We start from the raw sequence: 14852 nt of genomic DNA on the forward strand, positions 1-14852 counted from the left end.
GCTTCTGCCAATCTTCCCAACACAATGGGTGGCTCTTGGCTGCCAAGACACTTTCCTGTGATAAGATTTTTCTGCCCCGTGGAATTTGTCCACACCTGGAATGTGCATTTCCAGTGTAATATTCAGCCATAGGGAGATGTGACAGCTCCAAGCAGGCTTAGATAACAATGGTATGTGAGCCCTTTCAGTACTACTTTGGCTTCTACCATTGCTATCACCAGATGAAGTCTGGCAAGTTACTGGTTCACAGCCTGCCCCCCTCAAAAATGGGACAAGCCTTCTGTGATGGGGTATATAAACCCCATTGTCACAGCCACTAAGGGGCAGAATAGCTATCTCCCCAACTCCAGCTAAGTGGGTGACCAGCAACATTTGGATAACAGGCTGCATCCCAAGCAGGGGGCACAGCTGTCGGACAGGCTGAGGACTACCTCGTGTCAGGCAGCAAACTGGCAGGAAGTTGCCCAAGGTGCTGGAACAGAAACCCCAAGGACTAGGGTAACATAGCTGGGGGAAACCTGCCAGCCAAAACAGGTATCCCTTCTCTTGCACTCCACAAGCTGGAGGAAGACCTGACACCCTAGGGTCCTGCTACCAGGTGACATAAGGATTTAAGGAGAGTTGGAGCTGAACTGAAAGGCTAGAAACACAATGTCTTAAATGGCCAGTACCTCTAACAAGCTCAGGGAAATGTAAGCAGGACAGAGGTCCTTCACAGGCTCAGACTAGATTTTCAACACCAGCTCCCAGCAGCCTGTTCTCCAGCCCAGATCTAAGCCTCCAAGAGCATGTGCCCCACCTTCATAGTGCTATGCCCTTCTGCAACCAACACCCCATCTACATCTGCTCCACCATCTCCCAGATCCCCTAGGAAACAAGTTAAACCAAGAACAACTCTGGAATATTAACACAGCTGATTTTTATTGTTTTTAAAAAAAACTTTACAATGTTTTCTTCCACTGTTACTTTTCCAAAGAAAGCCAAGTGGCATAAAACAATCTGGAGGGTCCACAAATAACTGCTCCAGAAATAAGCCAGAATGAGCTTAAAACCACAACTTTTTTTTAAACTAACAGTGAGCAAGCTGCATATCAATGAGAGTTCGAATTAAGACAATAGAAGCGCTCCCCTTTACAAGCATGCGGATTATTAAGGCTTTAGGAGTTAGCTGGTCTGAAACAGTGAGGAACCTTGTATCTATAAAATCCAAACACAGATCTAACAAAGGTGTAGAATAGAACATTACCCCCCTTTCCCCAGAAGAAATCTTGTCAGTTACATTAACGGCAGGTTCTAGGAACAATTATTTTCTTTCTGGCTAGAAATCAGAGCTATGTAAATAGACATTCTGAATGCCGCGGGGTTTCCATAAATTATTAATTTCATTCTGCCCTTTGGATTGGGTACAAAGTGGAAGGGTTTGGAAGATTTTTTTTTTTTTCCCCCTGCTAACTATGAAAGCCATAATAGTGACTGCTGGTGCGGAGGCAACAATAACCAATATTCACAAGAAGGCATCGCACCACTCCCGCAGGCAGCCAGAACAGTCTCTGGATTGCTTGGCGTTGGCTCCACACGTGTCTTTCAGCCATTCCCGGAAAAGTTCTTCATCTTTCTTCAGAACCAGGAATTGCCCAAGTACCACATATGCCTGAGCACAGAAAGGAAAGGGTATCACAACTGATAGTTAATATACACACAAAACCCGTTGCTAAATGGAGGAGAGGATAGGACAGCCCCAGGTTGTCCGCTGATTGGTTTCTAAAGGGTAAGTGATAGCTGAACAGCTTTTACACGGTCCCATAGAGCAGAGGCTCTCAAGCTTTTTTTACTGGTGACCCCTTTCACATAGCAAGTCTCTGAGTGCGACCCCCTCTTATAAATTAAAAAGACTTTTTTATATATTTAACACCATTATAAATGCTGGAGGCAAAGCAGGGTTTGGGGTGGAGGCTGACAGCTCGCGAACCCCCCATGTAATAACCTCGTGATTCCCAGTTTGCTCTATGGCAGGGGTTTTCAATCTCGATACTAACATAACTTGCAACTGAGTACCTCACAGATCAATGGGCTTTAACCTCACAGGAAAGTGAATGATGGGAACATTATCCCTGTTTTACAGACAGAGAACTGAGGCACAGGGTGAGTTAAGGCCTTGTCTAAACTTAAGGTTTGACAACACAGCTATAACAGCAAACCCTCCCAGGATAGACTGCGTACTGGCAGAACAGTCCTCTTGCAGGTGTAACAACCTCTACACTTATCCAACCTAGCTGTCAGCAAAAAAGTCACACCCCTCACTGACATAGCTACGCCAAAGAAGCTTAAGTGTGGATTTGCCCAAGGTCACATAGGAAGTCTGTGGCTCAGGTGGAGTTGAACCCAGGCCTGAGTTCCAGGCAACTGCACTATCCTTCCAACCCCTACAAGCATGCAGTCTGGTGTTAGTTGTGAACATCTAGAGCCATTATTCAGGATGACCTCTAGGGGACATAGAAGTAAGGTAGAAATAAAAGTCTTGCATTCATGGGAACCACAGCAGCTGGGATCTCTGATCTCTACAACTCAAGCTGACAGTGCGTGAAAGGATTTCCTTCCACATACAAGGGATTCCACACCACAGGGCAGATGGATATTTTAAAACAAGAGTCTGGAGAATTGATTGCCTGGAGCTTTTGTATTTATGACAATTACAAGGCATATCAATTCTGGTGAAAGGGGAATTAAGGGCTTTACAACCTCTGAAGAGGTAACAGGGATTAGGCTGTGGTCAGGCTTGCTCTTACAGGATTGCTCAGGCACTCAGAGTCAGAAGTATGCGACAGTGATCTTTTAAGGAAGATGCTGGTTAAGGCAGATTGTCACTTGTCCTGTTTCTAACCTTGTTACTACAGCAGGACTTGCCCAATGTGGTTTTGGGCCCTGCCTCAGTTTCCCCTTCTCTAGTTCATCAGATCTTTTCTCACTAATCCTTTCCTTTTCAGGAGTCTACATTAATAAACCAGAGTTCAAACCACAGATCTCTCCCCCACCAAGCCTTCCTAATTGGCTCACACTCTTGATGCAGAGGTTCTTAGTCCAGGGGTGGGCAAACTTTTTGGCTCGAGGGCCACATCTAGGTGGTGAAATTGCATGCAGGGCCATGAATGTAGGGCTGGGGCAGTGGGTTGGGGTGCAGGAAGGGGCTCAGGACAAGGGGTTGGAGCAGAAGAGGGGTGCGGGATGTAGGAGGGGGCTCAGGGCAGGGGGTTGGGGTGCGGGAGGGGGGCGGGGGGCGGGGGGTGGGGGGGCAGGGTGCAGGAGGGGTTTGGGGTGCAGGCTCTGGCCCAGAACTGCTTACCTGGAGCGGGCCGGATCCAGCCCCTCGGGGCTTTGGATCCGGCCCACGGGATTGCCACTCCCGTGGCGCCATGGACCCTGCACCGCTTTGGGAAGCAGCTGGCACCACGTCCCTGCGGCTCCTGGGAAGGCGGGGAAGAGGGCTGAGCAAGCTGCCCTTGACTGTGAGTACCTCCCCCGAAGCTCCCATTGGCCGGGAATGGGGAACCGCGGCCAATGGGAGCTTCGGGGGAGGTACCCACAAGCAAGGGCAGTGCGCTCAGCCCTCTGTCCCCCCTCTCCTAGGGGCCACAGGGACGTGGTGCCAGCTGCTTTCTGAAGCGGTGCGGGGTCCGCGGCTCCACGGGAGTGGCAATCCTGCGGGGCGGATCCAAAGCCCTGAGGCGCCGGATCTGGTCCGCAGGCTGTAGTTTGCCCACCCCTGTCTTAGTCCCATCCCTGCTGCAGTTCTTCTAGCAGGCTCTTCTCCCTGTCATCTACCCCAGGCCCACCTACAACCTTTGGAGAACAGCCTAGGCCTCCTCCTTGGCTGTTCTGTCTGCTCTTTAATGGAGCACTCAATCCCACATCTGCTCTCCCTGAATTCAGGCTGCCTTCCTACCCCCTCCCAACAAGTCTGGTTCTAAATCCCATGCTGCCCCAGCATGTAACTATCCTCTCTCTTCACTAGGGGAGGTGGGCTACACCTAGAAGAGCCATAATCCCCTCAAAGGGCCAGCTCCCCTTGTGACAGGAGCATCGCAGGGAGAAGGTGCCCTGTGTTGGCACATGATTTAAGAGGAACTTTTGCCTCTTGGAGTTATCCAAGATGCTCCAAAATTGCTGGTGAATCAATTTCAAGCCCCAATTTCCCACACGGTTTCACTCAAGCCACTGACCCAGCCAGAGCTGAGCTTTCTGAACTCCACCCCTCTAAAGATACAGAGAGCTGCGCAAAAAAAGGTTCCAGAGACCTTGTCAAAGCCTTTGTCCGCCAGTTTCTTTCCAAGAACATCCCCAATTCCAGCCAGAGTTCCCACGGGCTTCTCCCCCATGGGCTCAGCCACGAAGTCCCGGTGCTTCTGTGAGGTGGACGACATACTGGCTGGTGCTTGATCTAAAAGAAGAGAAGATCAGACATTGTAGTAAGAGGCAACATGTGCCATAGAGCCCTGAATCCTGCTGGACCAGAGATCAATATTAGCTGCACCCACTCAATCAGGATTTGGGGACTTGAATGTGTGTGAAATATATTTTGGTGCAAAACGAAAGATCTTATCCACTCTAAGTTTTAAGTGAGTACAGAAACAAGTGCTGGTACTTACTATTTACAAGATCCTACTAATTGTGGAGGAATAATGGTCATGGCCTAAACTTAGTTAAGAGGTGTGTAAAGTATGGCCTGAAGGTAGAAGGGGGGGAGGGGGAGATAGAAAAGGTAGGGTAAAGAGAAATCATAAAAGCAGAACTTTAGAAACTATAAAAGCAGAACTGACTGCAGACATTATAAAAGTAGAATTAACCTTTGTAACAGCTTATGATTAATAGCTGACAGGTGACAGAACAAGAAACTGCAAAGAGCAAAAGTAAGGAAAAACAGAAAAGGCTTGCTTTGCTTTATTCCTTCTATGGCTGTAAAACTTTAAGGAAGTATATGTAATTTTTGTGGTTTTATCCTATATAAACTCTCGCATTTTATCGGGGGGGGGGGGGGGAGGAGGGTGTTTGGCTGCCTTGGCTGATTTCCCCATGCATGCATGTTTGATTGATCAATAAAGGAACCTCAGGCTGTCTGATCCAAAATCAACCGTGTGGTCAATTTTCCACAACATAATCATCGTAAGATACCAGTGGTTCCGTTGTGGACAGATGCCCACAAAAGTCCCTTTTAGTTGTGATCTCAGATTCTAACAGGTCTTCCACAGATCAGAGAGACCACAATTTAGATTCATTAACAGCCATCAGCCAAACCTCTGAGAACACTGTTCAAGCACACAGATCACTTTCAGAATAGCTATAAACTGCATGGCTAGTGCCCAGCGCTATATATAGAAGAGGGAATGTATATACATGTTCTATATATATCTCCTCTGTCATGCACACCAGTCTGAATGTAACTGAGGGAAGTTATTGGGCTCAATACAGCAGTAACTAGGTGAAATTCTACAGCTGGCATTATGCAGGAGGTCAGAATACACCTAATGGTCCCTTCTAGCCTTAAAAAAACAAAACAACAACAACAAAAAAACACAATAAGGAAGATTGGAATATGGGCCAAGAATTGTCTGTGTACAGAGTGTGCACAGCAAAGCCTCTGATCACTATTGTAATATAAAAATATTAATTAGTTGTAGGAAGCCTAACACCTTTATCATAGCTCTCAGCTGCAATAATGAGACTGGATGAAATATTTCAATTTTATCTCTGTACAGATGCCCAACTTCAGCTTTTAGTTTCCCTTGTAGTTGTAGAAATTGTAAATTACTTAAAATAAACAAGCCCTGAATCACAGGAGCAGAGGAGAGAAATCTGTTTCATAAAGTGTGGAAGTTTTATTTTTCTGGGAAGAAGCCAATAAAAATAGCTTCCAAGAAACCAGACGGCTAGTGTCAAATTTTACCCAGGATTCTTAAATTAATATTTGAAATATTCACCCACAGTGTTAGCTCACTGAATTGTCTGCATACATGGGTAAACAAGACAACTGCAGTCTAATGAGAACAAATGAAGCCACTGGAAATGGACTCATCTACCGAGATGCCAGGAGCAGAACACATGGTGCTAACACATAGCTAAGGCAGTAATAAAAGCTCATAGAGCTTTGGTACGTGGTCAAGAAAAGTAGTCAAAAATACAAAAAATGGTTATTTGTACTTAAAACTGCCCCCCGTTTTACATTTTCTGTCCACAGGAGAGGGAATTCCCAGATCAGGAATTTAACCAACTTCCTAGTCTTGTAACTCAAGTCTATCACACTCTGATCTGACAGGAGGAGAGAATGATAGCCTTGGACTTTTCATGGAGCAAAGGTTTTTCTTGAGGCATTATTCCTAGTCAGCTTCCTTATACACACCTCACAGGCAGAGGGAGGACTGGACACATCATGGTTTTAGTTAGAAGCTTTAAGGGTTGGGAAGGGAGACTGATGTCCCAGGACCAAACTCCTCCACACAGGAGTCTCAGCCCACTTCCCTGCTCCCCACTCCCAGTACTTCTGATCCCCTTCCAGGACTCTTGCCCCAAGCAACAAAACTTAACACCTGAGTGCTTCCAGTCCTGTCCCCATGCATTTGTCCTACCCCCCCAAGGCTCCCAAGATCACCTCTCCCCACCTCCAACAACCGTCCAAATTCTCCAGCATCATTCCCCTTCCAGATTTCCCGCCCACTAGCTCCCAGCCTCCTTCAGCAGACCCCTCCAACCTCCCATGCAGATATCCCCAACTCCTCCCTAACCTACTCCTGCAAAGGCCCCTCAATACTAAGCCCCATCCAGATACCTTCAGCCTCATTCTCCTCCTCAGCCTTCCTAGAGACCCCCAGTGATGGAGTGGGAATTTTTCATAACATTTTGTGAGAATGTTGTGCGTGCCTCAGTTTCCCTATGTGGTACTTGGTTAAGTAGGTGGGTGGAAAGGGTTGTTTGCTTTTTGCAGAGGCCCAGAGATACAGGTATGACTGAGGCCTGGCTGTCTGGAGCCAGGGGGACCCATGCCCATGGAGAGTCCCAACAGACAATGGCCATTACAACTGCCTCACCATTTGGTACCTAGCAACTAATGACAGGGGGTCACACCCTCAGCAGGAAACCAGCCAGTTGTGAGCAGCTGGAGCACAAAGGCCTGAGGAGGAGACCAGATGACAATGTTTGCCCAGGAACAAGAACAAAAGACGAAGCGGGGCCATTGGGGTTTGTTCAGTGTGGACTGCTGGAAGTAACTCTCAACTTCTGGACTGGGAATCAACGGGGGTCAGGGAGAGCTCTGCACTGACCCAGATGGACTTTGCTGTAACTTGCTATTCTCTATGCTAACCAAGGACTTTCTAAGCTGTGTTCCAGACATCTAATAGAAGCACAGGACTGTAAGGGACTTCGAGAGGTCATCTAGTCCAGTCCCCTGCACTCAAGGCAGGTCTAAGTATTATCTAGGTGTCTGTCCAACCTGCTTTTAAAAATCTCCAATGATGGAGATTCCACAACCTCCCTAGGCAATTTATTCCAGTGTTTAACCACCCTGACAGTTAGGATTTTTTTCCTAGTGTCCAACCTAAACCACCCTTGCTGCAATTTAAGCCCATTGCTTCTTGTCCTATCCTCAGGGGTTAAGGAGAACAAATTTTCTCTCTCCTCCTTTTAATAAAATTTTATGTACTTGAAACTGTTATGTCCCCTCTCAGTCTTCTCTTCTCCAGACTAAACAAACACAATTTTTTCAATCTTTTCTCATAAGTCACGTTTTCGAGATCTCGAATCATTTTTGTTGCTCTTCTCTGGACTTTCTGCAATTTGTCCACATCTTTCCTGAAACGTGGTGCCCAGAACTGGATACAATACTCCAGTTGAGGCGTAATCAATATGGAGTAGAACGGAAGAATTACTTCTCATGTCTTGCTTACAATACTCCTGCTATTACATCCCAGAATGATGTTTGCTTTTTTGGAACAGCGTTATACCGTTGACTCATATTTAGCTTGCGATCCATTATGAGCCCCCAGATCCCTTTCTGGGGAACACCTTCCTAGATAGTCATTTCCCATTTTGTATGTATGCAACTGATTGTTCTTTCCTAAGTGGAGTATTTTATATTTGTCCTTATTGAATTACATCCTATTTACTACAGACCATTTCTCCAGTTTGTTGAGATTATTTTGAATTTTAATCCTATCCTCCAAAGCACTTGCAACCCTTCCCAACTTAGTATCGTCCACAAACTTTATAGAAGTGTATTCTCTATGCCATTATCTAAATCACTGATGAAGATATTGAACAGAACTGGACCTAAAAGTGATCCCCGTGGGACCCCACTTGATATACCCTTCCAGTTTGACTGTGAACCACGAACCACCGATAACTAGGGCTGTTGATTAATCGCAGTTAACTCACATGATTAACTCAAACAAATTAATTGCGATTAATCGCATTTTAGTCAATATTAAAAATAGAATAGCAATTGAAATTTATTAAATATTTTTGGATGTTTTTCTACATTTTCAAATACACTGATTTCAATTACAACACAGAATACAAAGTGTACACTGCTCACTTTATATTATTTTTCATTACAAATATTTGCACTGTAAAAATAGTATTTTTCAGTTTACCTCATACAAGTACTGTAGTGCAGCCTCTATCATGAAAGTGCAACTTACAAATGTAGTTTTTTGTTACATAACTGCACTCAAAAACAACACGTAAAACTTTAGAGCCTACAAGTCCACTCAGTCCTACTTCTTGTTCAGCCAATCGCTAAGACAATCAAGTTTGTTTACATTTACGGGAGATAATGCTGCCCACTTCTTATCTACAATGTCACCAGAAAGTGAGAATAAGCGTTCGCATGGGACTTTTGTAGCCTGCATTGCAAGGTATTTACATGTCAGATATGATAAACATTCATATGTCCCTTCATGCTTTGGCCACCATTCTAGAGGACATGGTTCCATGCTGATGACACTCATTAAAAAAATAAGGTGTTAATTAAATTTGTGACTGAACTCCTTGAAGGAGAATTTTATGTCGCTGGCTCTGTTTTACTCACATTCTGCCATATATTTCATCTTCTAGTAGTCTCAGATGATGACTCAGCACATGTTCATTTTAAGAACACTTTTGATGCAGATTTGACAAAACGCAAAGAAGGTACCAATGTGAGATATCTAAAGATAGCTACAGCACTCGATCCAAGGTTTAAGAATCTGAAGTGCCTTCCAAAATCTGAGAGGGACAAGGTGTGGAGTATGCTTTCAGAAGTCTTAAAAGAGCAACACTCCAATGCGGAAACTACAGAACCCAAACTACAAAAAAGGAAAATCAACCTTCTGCTGGTGGCATCTGACTCAGATGATGAAAATGAACATGCGCGGGCCTGGACTGCTTTGGATTGTTATAGCGCAGAACCTATCATCAGCAGGGACGCATGTCCTCTGGAATGGTGGTTGAAGCATGAAGGGACATATGAATCTTTAATGCATCTGGCACATAAATATCTTGCGACGCTGGCTACAACAGGGCCATGTGAATGCCTGTTCATTTTCAGGTGACATTGTGAACAAGAAGCGGGCAGCTTTATCTCCTGCAAATGTAGACAAACAAGTTTGTCTGAGTGATTGGCTGAACAACAAGAAATAAGACTGAGTGGACTTGTAGGCTATAAAGTTTGACATTGTTTTATTTTTGAATGCAGGGGTTTTTTGTACATAATTCGACATTTGTAAGTTAAACTTTCATGATAAAGACATTACACTACAGTACTTGTATTAGGTGAATTGAAAAATACTATTTTTGTTTTTTACAGTGCAAATGTTTGTAATCAAAAACAAAGTTTTTTACAAATAAAGGGTTTTCTATTAAGTGCAATTGATTTGTTTAAGCGCTTGACAGCCCTACTGATAACTACTCTGGGAACAGTTTTCCAACCAGTTATGCACCCACTTTATAGTAGCTCCATGTAGGTTGTATTTCCCTAGTTTATTTATGAGACTGTCACACGAGACAATATCAAAAGCCTTAATAAAGTCAAGATATACCACATCTACGGCTTCCCCTCTATCCACAAGGCTTGTTACCCTGTCAAAGAAAGATATTAGGTTGGTTTGACTCAATATGTTCTTGACAAATCCATTCTGTTACTTATCAGCTTATCATCATCATCTAGGTCAGGGGTGGGCAAACTTTTTGGACCGAGGGCCACATCAGGGAACAGAAATTGCATGGGGAGGCCATGAATGCTCATAAAATTGGAGTTGGGGTTCGGGAATGGGTGAGGACGCTGGCTGGAAGTGTGGGCTCTAGGGTGGGGCTGGGGATGAGGAGTTTGGGGTGTTGGAGGGTGCTCCAGGCTGGGATCGAGGGGTTCAGAGGGTGGGAGGGGGATTAGGGCTAGGGCAGGGCTGTGGGAGGGTGAGGTCTCCGGGGTGGCGCTGGGGATGAGACGTTTGGGGTACAAGAGGGAGCTCCAGGCTGGGATTGAGGGGGCTGGAAGGGGATCAGGGCTAGGGCAGGAGGGTTGGGGCACGGGGAGAGGGTCTGGGGTGCAGGCCCCGGGCAGCCCTTACCTCAAGCAGGTCCAGGGAACAGCGACATATCCCCGCCCCGGCTCCTACGTGAGGCTCTGCAGATGGCCCCGTCCGCAGGCGTCGCCCCTGCAGCTCCCATTGGATGAGGTTCCCAGCTCTTGGGATGGGGGGAGCGTGCAGAGGGGAGTCCCCTGGCTGCCCGTTATGTAAAGCCTCCGCTCAAACACGATTGTAAAATCTGTAACTTGTATCACTAAGTTCTGCAACCTTTTTGCAGATTTTGTAACTTCAGGTTTCAGAGTAGCAGCCATGTTAGTTTGTATCTGCAAAAAGAACAGGAGTGCTTGTGGCACCTTACAGACTAACACACTTATTTGAGCATAAGCTTTCGTGGGCTGTAGTCTCTAATTTGTTAGTCTCTAAAGTGCCACAAGTACTCCTGTTCTTTTTGTAACTTCAGTTATTGTTAACATAACCTTTTAAGTTTTGTAACCTTTGTAAGCTCTATAACCTTTTCAAATTACCACTTGTATGAACTTCCAAGCTTTGTAATATCCCATCACGCAATCCGAGAGTGTGAACGAGGGAGCGTGTGGGGAAGATAAGGGAGTGTGAACAAGGGAGTGTATGTGGGCCTGGGTGGAGAGGAACTATAAGGAGAAAAGAGCTCGGAGACAGGAGCCAAGTGTGTCTGATATAATCTGCCCTGAGAAGGCAATCATGGGGTGCTGTAAAGAAAAGAAGAACCTGGTATGCATGAAAGAAACTGATCTGGGAATGCTTCTCGGTGACGGACACAGAAGGAAAACTCAGTGTACGTGACAGGAGCCACTCAGTTCCAGAAAAAGGAAGAAGGCATGCACACAAGCTGCTGCTCCTTGACCTGCTCACCAGCCTGGATTCATGACCACAGGCGGACACACCAGATCTACCACACTTTGGCTTCTCAGCTTCCACGCTGTCTCTGGTAACTCTCCACCTGTGTGCGTGTGTGGGTGCATGAGGGTATGAATGCGGTGAATGTGTGCGTGTGGATAAGCTCCATCTCTTTTCTATCTGATGCAACAGCCGCATCGTAATAAAACTAATACAAGTGTGACCCTGGGTTGGTTTTTAGGGGGAACTGAGGTAACAGCCCCTACGTGTAGGAGCCAGAAGGGGGGCCATGCCTCTGCTTCTGGGAGCTGCGTGGCACAGCCCCCAACCCCTGCTCGATGGCTGGAGAACAGGAGGGGGCCAAGCTGCTGCTTCCAGGAGCCACATGGAGTGTCCCCAGCGGGAGCTCAAGGGCTGGATTAAAATGGCTAGCGGGCTGAATCCGGCCCGCAGTTTGCCCACCCATGATCTAGGTGTTTACACGATTGCTTAATAATTTGTGGGGGGAGGGATAGCTCAGTGGTTTGAGCATTGGCCTGCTAAACCCAGGGTTGTGAGTTCAGTCCTTGAGGGGGCCACTTAAGGATCTGGGGCAAAAATCAGTACTTGGTCCTGCTAGTGAAGGCAAGGGGCTGGACTCAATGACCTTTCAGGGTCCCTTCCAGTTCTATGAGATAATAATATATGGAGATATACCTATTTGCTCCATTATCTTTCTGGGTACTGAAGTTAAGCTGACTGGTTTGTAATTCCCTGGGTTGTCCTTATTTCCCTTTCTATAGATGGGCAAATATAGTGCCATTTTCTAGTCCTCTGGAATCTTTCCCATCTTCCATGGCTTTTTGAAGATAATCACTAGCAGCTCAGATATCTCCTCAGTCAGCTCCTTGAGTATTCTAATAAATCCTTCTGTTTTAACACTGGCTTAGTCAATCTATAGTCAGGAAGTCAGGGCTCCATTGCTCCCTTTGGGTGTGTAAGTCTTCCCCAGGTGTCCAATTTGAGTGGACTCACTGAGGGAAGCTCACAGAGTTAGCAGGGGTGCTAAAGGCTCTGAGGTTCAGTCCCAGGAGGCAGTGAAGCCACGTGACTTACCCCAGTGAGAGAGCATGCCCCTAATGGAGTCAACACAGTAAAGGGGTCATTCCAGGGACTAGTCCAAGGCTGTAAAGACCCCTGTGAATCTATGACAGCCCCACCAAAGGCCCCTGAACTCCCCACTTTCTGCAGAACACCCAACCTCAGGGATAACGCCCTCCCTTCCACATGCACCCTCAGCCCCATCCTTGCTGCCAAATACCAACAAGCCCCTTGCTTTGACTCTGCACCCCCTTCCTCCCCTCAAGACACCCTCAGCCCTTTTAGAGATCCTGCTCTTGGCCCATCCTCACCAGATGCATCCTCCCCTATGCACACCCTCACCCTTCCTTCATCACAAAGACACCCCTCCCTCCCCGAAACACCCTCATCCCCACCTCCCTCCCCTCAGATCCTCTCTCCACCCATTCAGAAACACCTTCCACCATCTGCTCCCAATCCAATCCTGCCCAGAGCCACTTTCAGCCCCAGCAGAGACCACCTATGCATCCGAAGAAGTGAGGTTTTTACTCACGAAAGCTTATGCCCAAATAAATCTGTTAGTCTTTAAGGTGCCACCAGACTCCTTGTTGTTTTTGTAGATACAGACTAACACGACTACCCCCGATACTTGACACCATCACTACAGACACTCCTAGCCATCCCAGACACACCCACCATAACCCAACCCCTCTCTCACCACTAAAGAGCCTCCTCTAACTCAACACAAGCACTGTTCTCTTCAAAAAAAACTCCATAATTTCAGAAACCTGCACTCTACCCCTCTCTTCCCTAGAACGTAGCCCAGTGGGTAGAGAACTGAACTAGACTCAAAAGACTTGGATTCTATTCCCAGATCAGCTACTGACCCGGGGGCCTAACTTCAACTCTGTGCTTCAGTTTCCCCATCTGTAAAATGGGGGATGACACTGACCCTCCTTTACAAATCTCTTGAGAGCTACTAATGATAAGAGCTAAGTAAGGATTAACATTAGCACTAACTCAACCCTCCCCCAGATACCATCAGCCCACCCACCCCCACAGAGTTCCCAAGCCTCACTCTCTATAGCAGAGGTCAACAATCAGTAGATTGCCATATCTGGCTGCTAAAAGTCCGGTGGCGCAGCGGGGCTAAGGAAGGCTTCCTACCTTCCCCGGCCCCACACTGCTCCTAGAAGTGGCAAGCATGTCCCTGCGGGGGGGGGGGGGGGGGAGGGGGTCTCCACACACTGCTCCTGCTTGCAAACACTACCCTGCAGCTCCCATTGGGCGGGAATGGGGAAATGCAGCCAATGGGAGCTGTGGCGGCAGTGCCTGGAGAGATGGGCAGCACACAGAGCCGCTTGCCATGCCCCCCCTCCAGGGGGCACAGGGCAGGGACGTGCGGGCAGCTTCCAGGAGGGGCATGGGGCCAGCACCCTGTACTCCCTCCTGCACCCCAACCCCCTGCCCCAGCCTTGAACCCAAACTACCTCCCAGAGCTCACACCCCTAACCCCCTCCTGCACTCCAACCGTCTGGCCCAAGCTCAACCCAGAGCCCCCTCCCACACTGCAAACCCCTCTGCCCCAGCCCAGAACTTGCTTCCTCTCCCAAACCCCAACCCCTTGCCCCAACGAGTGATGGTGGGGGAGAGCGAGCAACGGGGGGGGGGGTGGAATGAGCAGGGTGGGGCCTCAGGGAAAGAGCAGGGTAGATCCTAGGTTGCACTTAAATTCAAAAAGTGATCTTGTACTTTAAAAGGTCTGAAACCACTGCTCTATAGAGAGACCACCCTTCTCTTCCCCTATGGATAAGCCCCCCCTCCAGGAACCGTCAGCCCCACCAATCCTTACAGAGAAACCCTCCCCCCAGCCCCAAACACTCCAACCTGACCCTCTTCTCCCTAACTCACCCCACCCCCATAGAGACAGCCCGCCCCACCATATACCCCGCCCCTCAACACCACCCTCCTCCGCTCTACCCGCCGCCGCCGCCATCGCCATCCCTCCCGCCAGACCGCCCCCTGCCAGAGACATCCCCAGCCTCCGCCCCCCTCCCTAAGCTCCTGCTTCCCCTACCCCCTCAGGCTCCCCCACAGACACCGCCCCGCCTGCAGCCGCCTTCACCCTGCCCGAGGCCCCCGCCCAGCGCCGCAACGACTCACCAGCTCCACTCGCTGCTGCAGCACCTCAGCCACCGCCGCTCCCGCCCAACCGGCCACCCACCGCGCCTGCGCAAACACCCCTTCCTCTTCCGGGCCACGCCGGGACGCGCGCCTCCTCGCACCCCATATAACCATAGAGAGTAGGCGGCGCTATATACAGCCCTTCCAGGGGCGATCCAGCCACATTTTTAACCATAGAGT

The 14852-nt window shown here is 47.9% G+C and overlaps 1 protein-coding gene across 1 annotated transcript; it reads right to left on the minus strand.

Moving 5' to 3' along the window:
* Positions 1-899: 899 nt before the first annotated feature.
* BANF1 (BAF nuclear assembly factor 1) lies at positions 900-14796 on the minus strand. The gene is made up of 3 exons (XM_034775511.1): positions 14652-14796; positions 4293-4435; positions 900-1651 (listed from the first exon to the last, which is right to left on the minus strand). The coding sequence occupies exons 2-3, from the start codon at positions 4416-4418 to the stop codon at positions 1505-1507; spliced, it is 273 nt and encodes a 90-aa protein (XP_034631402.1). The 5' UTR covers positions 4419-4435; positions 14652-14796; the 3' UTR covers positions 900-1504.
* Positions 14797-14852: the final 56 nt, after the last annotated feature.

The sequence above is a fragment of the Trachemys scripta genome, chromosome 7, assembly GCF_013100865.1.
Source record: "Trachemys scripta elegans isolate TJP31775 chromosome 7, CAS_Tse_1.0, whole genome shotgun sequence".
Classification (NCBI taxonomy): domain Eukaryota; kingdom Metazoa; phylum Chordata; order Testudines; family Emydidae; genus Trachemys; species Trachemys scripta.

What these genes read in the sequence shown, in the direction of transcription:
- BANF1 (XM_034775511.1), bottom strand. Translation starts at nt 4,418, where the DNA reads ATGTCGTCCACCTCACAGAAGCACCGGGACTTCGTGGCTGAGCCCATG. An exon ending in CGGACAAAGGCTTTGACAAG is followed by an intron (nt 1,652 to 4,292) that starts GTCTCTGGAACC and finishes TTCTGTGCTCAG; the next exon opens with GCATATGTGGTACTTGGGCA.